Genomic DNA, 11,762 nt, shown 5'->3' with positions numbered 1-11,762 from the left:
AGGGAGTAGCAGCAGCCCTCCACCCCTCGCCCCTTCTTCCCTCTGCTTTCGTCCTTCTTATCCCGCCATTGTGGAAAAGGAGCAGCAGGTTTCTCTCGGATTACTGGGTGCAAAGACACAAGGAGAAAGAAGTGTGTGCGGGGGGTGGGGGTGGCGGGGGGCGGCGAGAGTGGAGAAAGGAAGTCAGGGCGCCGCTGCGACGCTATGTACACTTCTTCGGGAGTAGGTCCCACTGAGACTGGGGGGGGGGGGCTTTCTTCCGAGTAAAAATATGCACATAGGGGATCGGGCGGTTACTGTCTTCTGATCGTGCGGACATAAACACTTTTATTGGGGAAACATGTTGCCTACCAAGTTGCCTGACGCTAAGTAAGTCTTGCTCAAAGTTGTCTTTGTTGCAAAACAAACGCTGGGAAATGTTGGGAGTCGGCATAATACGGACGTGACGAAGAGGAACAAAAACAAACAACAAAACCCATCTACCGCCAGCCTGCCAGCCAGCCAGCCAAGTGAAGAAGAAAGGCATTGACGGAGTTATAGGAGTGGCTCCAGCAACCAAGCAAATTGCCCTGGCCAAGTGATTCCGCCGATCGCGTCCAGCCGACGGTTGTTTCCTAAAAGAATGCCTTCCACTGAAAGGATGCGTCCTTTGTGTGGCGTGCGGTTGGGGGGTGGGGTAGGGGCTGGGGTGCGGAAGGGGGGAGGAGTGAAACCGTCCTACGCCTGAAAAGTATTCCATCAAGTTTGGGAACAATGCAAACAGCAACAGGAGTGCATCTCCTCCAGCACGCCTAACCTTGGTGTGCGTCTGGTCAGTTTGCGCTCTGCTTGCTTTCCCTGAAAACACAGACAAGGGTGGTTTTGAATCTCTCTCTCTCTCTCTCTCTCTCTCTCTCTCTCTGTGTGTGTGTGTGTGTGTGTGTGTGCTTAAAGAGGGGGTAGCGTTCCCCCACCATCCACCTGCATTCAGCCCCTGTGGCTAGAAGCATCTGAGCTGCTGCTTTATTTTTCGCCGTGCGTGTTTGTGCCCCCCTTCTTTCTATCGCTTCTCTTCCCTCCCCCCCCCGCCTTCTTCTCCTTCCTTCTCTCCCTCTTTAGAGTTTGATTACAAAGAGAGAGAGGGAGGCTGTGTGGGAGGCGTGGTGTCAGCGCCAGGGCCGGGGCCAATGGGAGGCTCCCCCTGCGCCGGTTGCTAGAGGTCTCCACGTAAATCAAAGCGCAGAGAGCCAATGGGGGCCGGAGGGAGGGAGGAGCGGGGACGCGTGCCTTTGCAGTGGGCTCTGCCAAGCGGACTTGCGGGGGAAGCGAGCGGCGAGAGGAGCCCGAGGCGAAAAAGTAGCTGTCAAATGCGCGGCTCCTTTAAGCGGAGCCCTCAGTCCGGCTCGGAGAGTCATGGCGACCACAGCGTCTAACCACTACAGCCTGCTCACCTCCAGCTCGCCCATGGTGCACGCCGAGCCGCCGGGGAGCATGCAGCCGGGCGCCGGCTACAGAGACGCCCAGGCGCTGGTGCAGGCGGACTACGCGCTGCAGAGCAACGGGCACCCGCTCAGCCACGCTCATCAGTGGATCACGGCGCTGTCCCACGGCGGCGGCGGAGGAGGCGGCGGCGGGGGCGGCGGCGGCGGCGGCGGCGGAGGGGACTCGCCGTGGTCCACCAGCCCGCTGGGCCAGCAGGACATCAAGCCTTCGGTGGTGCAGGCCGGCGGCCGGGGGGACGAGCTGCAGCAGCAGCAGCAGCAGCAGCATCACCAGCAGCAGCAAGGCAGACCGCCGCACCTGGTGCACCACGCCGGGAGCCACCACGCCGCGGTGGCCGCTGCCGTGGCGTGGAGGACTGGCGGCTCGGCTCACCTGCCGCCTGGCATGGCCGCGTCCAACGGCGGTGGCCAGGGCGGGCTCCTGTACTCGCAGCCGCCGGGCTTCACGGTCAACGGGATGCTGAGCTCGGGCCAGCCGGGCATGCACCACCACGGCTTGCGGGACGCCCACGAGGAGCCGCCGCCGCAGCAGCAGCAGCCGCCGCCGCACCACCCGGACCATCTCCCGCAGCAGCAGCAGCAGCAGCACCCGCACGGGCAGCAGCAGCAACAGCAGCAGCAGCACCACCACCCGCACCACCACCACGAGGCGCACTCGGACGAGGACACGCCGACCTCGGACGACCTGGAGCAGTTCGCCAAGCAGTTCAAGCAGCGGCGGATCAAACTGGGATTTACCCAAGCGGACGTGGGCTTGGCCTTGGGCACGCTCTACGGCAACGTCTTCTCGCAGACCACCATCTGCCGGTTCGAGGCCCTGCAGCTGAGCTTCAAGAACATGTGCAAGTTGAAGCCTTTGTTGAACAAGTGGCTGGAGGAGGCGGACTCGTCGTCGGGCAGCCCCACCAGCATAGACAAGATCGCAGCGCAGGGGCGCAAGCGGAAAAAGCGCACCTCCATCGAGGTGAGCGTCAAGGGCGCCCTCGAGAGCCATTTCCTCAAGTGCCCCAAGCCCTCCGCCCAGGAGATCACCTCGCTGGCGGACAGCCTCCAGCTCGAGAAAGAGGTGGTCCGCGTGTGGTTTTGTAACAGGAGACAGAAAGAGAAACGCATGACTCCCCCGGGAGGGACTCTGCCGGGAGCCGAGGACGTGTATGGGGCCAGCAGGGACACGCCGCCGCCGCACCACGGGGTACAGACTCCTGTGCAGTGAACTCCGCCATCGGCGGAGCAGGGGGAGGAGCAGGGGGGACGGGGGGCCGACCCCTGGCCCCCTCCCTCTACCCCCTTACTCCTCCAACCCTTTTGATTGTTTCCCCCCTCCCCTTTAAAAAAAAGCAGACAAAACAAAAAAGGAAGGAAGGAAGGAAGGAAGGAAAGCGACTGCACTGAACTATCCTTGAAACGGTAGCAAAGTGTGTAATGAATGGTGTGTTTTGACCTTTACAGGCGAGTAACCAGGCAATGAAGTGCAGTGAGTATATGGACGTGTGCGTAAGAGAGGCGAGTGCATGTCTGCCCTTTCCACCCACGCCCACACGATCTCTCTCGCTCTTTCTCTCTCTCTCTCTTTTCCTTGCGTCCAACCACAGGCAGACAAGACTCCCAAAATGTCAAGCGGCTAAACAAAACCCTCCTCCCTGGGGAGAGACAAAAGTTGGCCTGCCTTAGAGGTAGCGTTTTTGCCATTAAGTACCTTGGGATCTCCGCCAAAGCCACCACGAAGGCAGGACAGAGGCTTCGGTTTGCTGGAATACACGCTACGTTTGGTTCTAGTGGTGGTGGAGTTAGAGGGGGCGGATAGGAAGGCAAGAGGCAGGCAAGGGTGGTTAGGAGGGCCATGCCGCTCTTTTCAAAAGAAACCATCATGAATTCACTCTGCAAGGAAACAGAAGTTTTACCAATTTCATTTCCTTTTCATGCCTTGCTGGGAAATGACTTGCATTTTCCACCCTTGAGTGCTGGCCAGCGGTGGGACAATGTCTAAAAATCCGTGTAACCCTTGTTTTTCCTCTTTGTGTGGATGCTAAGTTTTGGAGCCGCCTTCAATGGAGGAGGTCATGTTTAATTTGCTCTCTCTGCCATCATTAACCTCCAGAGTCGGGATCTTGAAGGAAATGAGGGCAGAGAAGAAAGGGTGGAAACTAAAAAGAAAAAAAAAACCTGCCTCTTTCCAGAAACAGATGCAAGGAAAGGGGTGTGGGTGTGGGTGTGGGTGTGGGTGGGTGTCAGAGAAAGAGAGAGAACATGCCCAGAGAGTGCTAAAATAATTTGAAGAAGCCAAGGCCCATTGGATAAGTGTGTGTGTGTGTGTGTGTGTGTGTGAGAGAGAGAGAGGGGGGGGGTGGAGTACCACAGAGAAGAGAGAGAGACCAGTCCAGACTTTTCCAGCAGAAAGTGGCACTTTGAATGGGGAGTGGGACTTTCAGATGGGAAAAGGTGTGTGTGTGTGTGTGTGTGTGTGTGTGTTACTTAGCCTCACAGGTAATGTACAGAAAGTTCTCTGTATGTCTTGAGTAACCAGTAGTACCCCTGCCCTAAGACATTTATGCTGACATCTTCTACTAAATTTGAAAGGACGGGAAAAGAAATTCAACTCAAGAACCCACATTCTGACTTTAGGGAAAGTAACTTGGAAGTAAGTTCCACTTATCTAAGCAAGGGTGCCAAGGTTGCAGCTATAGCAGGAGATCTTGAGATAGATCACTTCCCTTTGGTTTTGGTTTTGGTTTTACTGAAGGAGATAAGACTTCTAGAGTGACATCCACTATGGATGTACTTTCACATAATGTTTTTAAACTAGGGGTGTAATGTAAGTCATCTAAGAACTGCCGTCATCGCATACAAGCCTGGGTCCATTCATCTCAATAAGACTTCAGTAAAAATGTGGATCGTAGAAAATACAAGAGAATTTAATTTTAAGTGAATATTAATTCCATTGGAATCAGTGGAAATTAAGCCAGGCTTACTTCCGTTGAAATCAATGGGACTTACTTCCAAGTTAATGTTTCTATGAGGATTGCTTTAAAATCCAAGTACTTACGAGGGAGGGCAGTGTTGTGTTCACATACAGGTGGGTGGTTTTTTCTTTAAGATATATTCTCAGATTTCAGATGCACCCCCACATCCTTTACTGAGATTTCAGCATAATGTGTGGCAGGGAAAATCCCGGTTTATCTTCATTGGGCTTTTCTCTCTTTTTTCCCCTCTCCAAAATGAAAACAAAGCAACCAAAATGCCATTTTCCAATCTGTCTTTTTCCTCTCTCTTTTGTTAGTCATTTTAATAGATGCATTTTCTCTATAGAAAACAGTTAACTTTCCAAAATAAAACCAGAAGATTCTCTAGAGGAAAGACAGGAGGGGGAACTTGAAACTGTGTAATATATTCTATATTGGGGTGACGGGCTAACCCTTGAAACTGTGATAGTGACAGATCTACATTTTGAAACATCTACTCAGCACAAAAAAGGGGGGTGTCTGTATAACTTTAAAAAAATATCCTTACAAAGTTTGCCTAGAGGATTGTTTGGGCATTCTGAGGTCAATGAATCATTTTCTCAGAGAAACTCACAGATAAACATGTAAGTGGGATTTAATAATATTATTACGTTCTATTTTTTTTCTAAGCAACAGTCCAGTATCAGATTTTTCTCTCCCCACTTACTTTGAGAAGACCAGTATAGCTTTCTGGGAAGCCAGTTCATTGGCCTTTATTCTAATTTTACAGTGTTGTGTCCCCCCCCCTTCTAGATGATATGGACACTGATTTCTTTTTAAGGGCATTGTAGCTGCTGTTGGTTATGGTATAAGGACAAAGTCCTCCTATAACGATATTCAGGTCAGGGGCAAAGGAAGTGGCAAAAGGGAAACAGTGATACTTATTAATATCTGGGTAAGGTCAAAAGAAGGGTTTGGGGAAGCAGATCCTCCAAACCCTTGGATAGATTTACTTAAAAAAAAAATTAAAAAGTTACCAAGCAAACCTTACCGCTCTGTATATATGTTTAATATTTGTCCTTTGAAATGCAGAAATAGTTTAAATGTTTTCTTTGTCTATTTTTCTTTTCTTTTTTTTCTTTTTTCTTTTAAATGCTACCCAGGGAAATATTTTCACATCATTTTTAAGTGGCCTGCCTCAATGTATATTTATTTCTTTTAAAGCAAACAGGTTCTGGAAACTGTTTTTTTCTGTAGCTTTAAATGAGTAGGTGAACAAACAAACAAAATCTATATGGGATGTAAAAAAAAATTTTTTTTTTTGGTTCAGTCTCTAAAGAAATACTTTGTTTTTTGGTACATTTGGATGTGCTTGTGGGGGAAAAATAAAAGCGCAGAGATCCTTATATATTTATGTTAAAGTAATATTTTATTATCTACATAAAACAGAAATACACAAGACCTTTATAGTTTGTTCGACTTATTGGCATATCTTTTATTTCCCTTTTGGGAGAGGAAAATAGTGCTGAGTGGCGGCACAGTTCTTGGAATAGACTCGAGACTGAATTCTCTGTCCTTCCTTCTTACTTTGGAATAAAATGTATGCATAATCTGATGACAGATTTTGCTGGTATAACTCCGGGAGTTAGTACAGTGCAGCAGGAATATATGGGCTTGGGAGCCTATTAGGTTGGCCCAAGTGAGTCTTTAAAGGCTGGGCCTTTAATATTCGCAGCCAACACCGTGTGTCTTTTGATGCTCTGGGAATCGGCTTCTCCTGGAGGATGGGCAGAGAAGAAATGGGGACTTTTTACACCTGTTTAGAAGCTGCACAGATCTAAGCAGACTTACCTAGACGCTCACTGAAAAATCGCTGGTTGTCAATCGTTTGTGCCGCTCACATATACTTGGCAGTAAAAGTTCTATTCACACCAACAAGAAGGAATTAAGTGCTTAGAGGCCGGAGCTGAGGGACAAGGCACTTTCTCTAAAGTAGACTCGTTGATAGCTCATGGCAGTCTAGAGGATTTACTGCAGCCTTTTTCCAGAATAAGTGGTTTATGGATAACACTTCTAGTGCTGTTTGCTTTAAAGGAACAGCGCAATGGTGTGTGGGTGGGTGTACACTTGCTATTTTTATTTAAACAGTTTTAACACTATAAATGCAGGCGACTTGCGGGGATTCCTCGGCTAGGGCTAGTTAGCCCATGTTTATGTGAACTTCGTCCAGGAAGAAAACAAAGCAAAGTTTTGGTCGGGTAGATTGTATGACGGTTCTTCTTTACACTTTTGAAAGCCTTTCGTGGGCCCATGCGGTAGTTCCATCCGCTTCCTTCCTCCCCACTTTCCTTTCCTTTCCTTCCTGCCTTTTTTCCCTTCTAGCAACTAATACATTATTTGTTGGTATTTTTTCGTACTGCCCCCCTTTTGAGACAGTAATAAAGATGCAGCCCTGATCCACAACTGAGGAGTAGCTGACCCAAAGTACTGTGGACCTCAGGACAGTCCAATGGAGGTAAGTTCCCTTGAAATCAATGGAACTTTTACCCTTCCCGCCCCCAGCCCAACCCCCACGTCAGTGTACGAAGAAGCCGGACGTTGAGTTCCAGCGGGCTTACTTCCGAATAAGCAATGAAAGGAATCAGGCTGCACTCCAGCCCAAATCCAATTGCTTTAGCTTAAGGGGGTTGTTGTGGCTCAGGCTGCTAAGGTGTGACATTGTGAACCCAAACAGAAATGGATGTGTGTGGACCCCATATACACAGCCATGGAACTTAGGTCCTAATGGACGTGATTGGGTTATTGTTTGAAGGAATCCAAGGGTCCAGTCCTCACTTCATTTTATAGCAGATTCCCTAGCTTTCCACGGTTGTGGGTTGGCATTCCCAGGGCAGAACGTTAGCATGTTCTGTTTGTTGGGTTTTATACTTGAAATCCCTCCCGTCCCATCCCATCCCATCCCATCCCAATTCCCCACCCCCACCTTTTAACGATAGTTTCCAGGCTTATTAGATTTAATCATCTTTTCTAACTCCTAGTCAATATTACACGAGTCCCAAACAGATTCAGCTAAATGATCTTATCAATAGTCTGGAAGCAAAGTGACAGAAAGAAGGAGTGTTCTGTGACCGCAGATATGCTGATGGGTAAAATGTTTAAGCTGGGTATAGATTGAATGTTCCTTGGTCAATAGCTCGCTGAATTGTTTGTATTTTTTTTTAATAGTGGAGCGAGGGTGGGTGTGTTTGAGGAGTTGAAAACTGGGCACTATCTGCCCTCTGCAGGACATTTCCTTGGTCTTGGAGAGAATATTTTGCTTCTTCCCGTATGTATCTAGGGGGTGGGGGGGGGAGAGATCACGTGGATGTTACTTTGTTGGACTAGGGGTGTGGGGTGTGGGTGGGGTGTGTGTGTGTGTGTGTGTGTGTGTGTGTGTGTGTGTGTATATATATATATATATATATATATATATATATATATATATATATATATTTGCCCTGGCTTTCATATCTGAAATGGGAGTTTGCTTAAAACTCACCACCACCCCTGCTCTTCATTTCCTGCTAGATGATCTAGATCACCTATCTATGTTGTTAGAGTCGAAGGATGAGAGAGAGAGAGAGAGAGAGAGAGAGAGAGAGAGAGAGAGAGAGAGAGAGAGAGAGAGAGAGAGAAGCAGCGAGGCCCTGCAGAGACCAGAGTATCCTTTGAAAGAAAGTTACTATGTGGGAGCTCTCCTGAAAAGGGCAGTTTCCTCTAAAGATAGTCAATCAGAATTAGGAGTATCGGGTATCTTTTCTTAACCAAGCACATTTTATACTTCTTTAATTACAAAGGACCAAAACTGACCGAGCACCCTTCTAGACTCCCTTTCGCTGTCCACAAGCACTGACGCTTGTTTTCTGCTTTTGTGAGGTCCCCCACACCCCCAAAAGAAAGACTCACGTCGTTAGACTTGACATGTACGTTTCCTGGAATGGGAAACTCCTGTCTCGGTTGTAGTGATGCATGTCAAGAGAGAGTGCGAAATACTGGGTGGTAAAATCCACGTGTGAGTGGCACTCCTGAACGGGGTGTGGGGATCTCTAGACTGAACAGCCTTGCGGATGCTATACTCGGAGGCAGTAACCTGGGTTGAGGGGATGAAATCAGCTCTTACCTCTTTGCAGGAATCTAAAATCTCATTGTGGACTAGAAGGTCCAATATTTGGGGATGCATTGCTAACTCAAAACGTGACCTGGGAGGGAAAGAGGGGTTGGTCTAAGTAAAGAGGAGAGGTGTTGAAGAAGTTGAAGTTACAATGAGACCCTTTTCATCAACAGGACTAGTTGCTGATCGACTTAAATCTTAAACAGAGAGTCAGTTTAGTTCTTGTGTTTTGCTGAATGAGGAGATATCAGGAGTAATAGACGACAACAATTTATTTTATTTTATTTTTATTTTATTTATCGCAGTAGAAATCTTTTAAAAGGTGGCGGGTTGGATGTCAGGAAAATGCGAGAACTTTCTCTGGTTTCTTTTTTCTGGTACAGTTTTTAGTTGTTTAAATAGAAAAGTCTTCCTTCGTGTTTTTCTCCCCACCCCCCTTTTTCCCCCCTTTCAAAACTGCTGCCTTTTTCTAAGTTTTCCGGGTTGATGTTTACATTTCTGGGCCATGTGATAAATGAACATGTGAATGACGCTGATTTTTAAAAGTGGAACAAACACAGTGGCGCTCTTTCCACCGAGGCCTTTGTGTAGAGAGAGCATATTTCTCTCGATCCACAAACCAATTAAGCCAATTTGTTGGCTTGTCATTCCGTGAGGACTGTAGCTTCCTTACAGCTTAATTGGCTTGCGATCCGGGCCAGGATGCGTGGCAGCCGCTTCCCAATCCCTGCTTGATTCCTTGCTGTTATTGCTACTAACCTTTCTTCTGTCAACACCTGGAGGGAACATCTTGGGCAGTACGTTGGCACAAGTACTACACAATAATCTGAGAGAGTCTCAAAATTCTACCTTCGCAGCCTGTGTTAGTTGTTTCAGCTTAAACCTTCCGGATTTGGTCTGAAGAGCAGAGAACAGAAAGGGCTCTTTTTCAGAAAGGGCTCTTTCAGAGACAAAAAAGAAAAAAGAAAAACTCATCTGTTTTAATGTGTATTCTGTCCCACACCTTTCAGGCGGTTAGTAAGGTTGTAATCCTATATTTTACCTGAGAGTAAATCCCATTGAAAAGTATAGACCATTTTTTCCTCTGTCGGATCTTAAACATGTTTATTTGGATGTAAGACCCACCGAGTTCAAGGAGCTTTGTCCCTGGAAAGAATGTTTAAAAGTGCAGCCTTCGTCTGCTGCTGTTGTTGTTGTTGTTGTTGTTGTTGTTGTTGTTGTTTTAAATGCATCCGCATTTAAACATTTAGTGAAAAGGTTCTGGAGTAGACAGATGCATATCTTGAAACGAGAAAAGATAGTGGAAATAAGACGGTGTAGCTTGTCAAATGAGGCAGACACCAAAAGCTTTAAGGAAGGTGATCTATGCTACAATATATTACTGGAGAAACACAACTTAATTATACCGTTTCCTTTACAAATACAGATTAATTTATGACTATTTAAATATCTTTTGAAACAGTCCGGTTCTCTATCAGGCGTTGAGAAAGTATACCAGGAAAGAGAACACAGTGACATTTCAGCATCAAGGGTCTTCATTTACACTTAAATGTACGCTGTTGGAAAAGGTCCTCTTTTCATCCTTGGAAAGCTACAAAACAATGCATTTTAGTTTGTTTCCAATCCCTAGATTGTATTTAAAAAAAAATATCCAAGGCTGCAGCCCTGTGTCCATTTACTTGAGTGCAAGCCCCATTGAGCAGAGTGGGACATACTTCTACTAGGACACAGTAGAATCGGGTTGAATGGCTGCAATCCTACGTAAACGGTAATCCGCATTAAAGTCAGCTATAGGACTGCAGCCACATGCATTTAGAAGTGAACTTCTGCAGGATCGTGTTGCATAGATCGTTGACTTGAAAACAAAGTTCTGTTATAATCAAGGGTTTGAATATAATCATAAAATGGGTTTGAAAGCCAGCAGTATTGTAAACTATAGCAGTGCTGCAACAATGTAAGAGAGAAGCGCTCCTGCCCCCCTACCACCACCACCACACACACATGCCCACACACTAGTTTTATTTATGATAGCCTCTTTGGATCTCATTGGGAAAGGGTTGGCGAGAAAACTTCCAAAGTTGTATTAATTTTGTAGGAGTTACAGTTTCTGCATATGATATGATCCAGCTGAAATAGCACTTGTTTGCGAAAGATGGTGAGGAACATTTTTTTAAAATATATAATATAGATGTTTATATTTACAAACCCACAATCACCCTTCCTCACAGACTTCGTGTATAGTTTAGTTTGACTGCTAAGAGATAGATACAGTAGCTGTGAATACCTTTTTAAAAATAAAATAAAATAAACCCAGGTTAAATTCGCTGGTGTTTCCAAGTACAATCCACTTTCTCAGGAAGTGTCCCACTACTGTGAAGTAAATAGTGTTGGACTGCAGCCACAACTAGAATGAAAAGGTTTCTGGCACCTAGGTTTTAGGCTTGCTTAACACTAAAATGTTTGGAATTTGCGTCTGATTTAGAATCCGGGTATCAGTATAAAACATTCAAGTCTATTGACCTTTTATTTGTAGCTTTCCAGATCAGTGTAGGTTCTGCCACAAATCATCAAACCTTGTAGATTCCCTGGGTATCTCAGAAAGAGCAAAAACATATTTTGTTGGCTCCTTTAGCTGCTAACATTTGTATCCTTGCAGTATTCACACATCCTTCTGACTTCCTTACAGAATAGCTGTATTTAGCTTCTGACACCCTGATGCTCACTATTGGTTTGCAAGGGGGAATTTCCTCCATGTAAAAGTGTCGTCCAAGATCTGGCGTCGCATCCGAGTAATGCTTTTGCCAAAGCAAAACACAGGGAACAAATATATGCAGTGTCATTTAAGGAGAAGCAAGAGAGCAAATAAATTATATTTTTGTTTTTGTTCCAGTGGCTGAAAGCATATCCAAGGTTAACTTTAAAATGGCCTGAGCGCCTTTCTTTCTCCCGAGTGGGAAGAGGTTTTGAAGCGCGTCACTTCTAAAGTAGTTGCTTGTAATCGTTGGCTCACAACTAGTAAAAGGCAAACTCTGAATACGAAAGACGCTGCTGATTTCCCACTGATTTCAATGGCACCGTCAAACACCCACCCCGTCCCTCCTCTCGTGTGTGAGTTCATAGGCCCCTTGATGCCACGAATACTTCTTTCCGTGTAAATGTCCCTCGGCCATCGAGCGTGGGCAGGATCTGCCG

General features: G+C 46.7%; 1 protein-coding gene across 1 annotated transcript; it reads left to right on the top strand.

Annotated features, from left to right (window-relative positions):
• Nucleotides 1–1,377: 1,377 nt before the first annotated feature.
• POU3F2 (POU class 3 homeobox 2) lies at nt 1,378–2,694 on the top strand. Its single transcript, XM_063124861.1, has one exon. The coding sequence runs from the start codon at nt 1,393–1,395 to the stop codon at nt 2,692–2,694; it is 1,302 nt and encodes a 433-aa protein (XP_062980931.1). The 5' UTR covers nt 1,378–1,392.
• The last annotated feature ends 9,068 nt before the right edge of the window (nt 2,695–11,762 follow it).

Source organism: Elgaria multicarinata, chromosome 4 (assembly GCF_023053635.1).
Source record: "Elgaria multicarinata webbii isolate HBS135686 ecotype San Diego chromosome 4, rElgMul1.1.pri, whole genome shotgun sequence".
In the NCBI taxonomy this organism is placed as follows: Eukaryota; Metazoa; Chordata; class Lepidosauria; order Squamata; family Anguidae; genus Elgaria; species Elgaria multicarinata.
Note: the sequence above shows the minus strand (reverse complement) of the source record. Positions and strands in the feature narration are given on the sequence as shown.

Excerpts from the sequence above, each read along its gene's own strand:
- POU3F2 (XM_063124861.1), top strand. The coding sequence starts at position 1,393 with ATGGCGACCACAGCGTCTAACCACTACAGCCTGCTCACCTCCAGCTCG.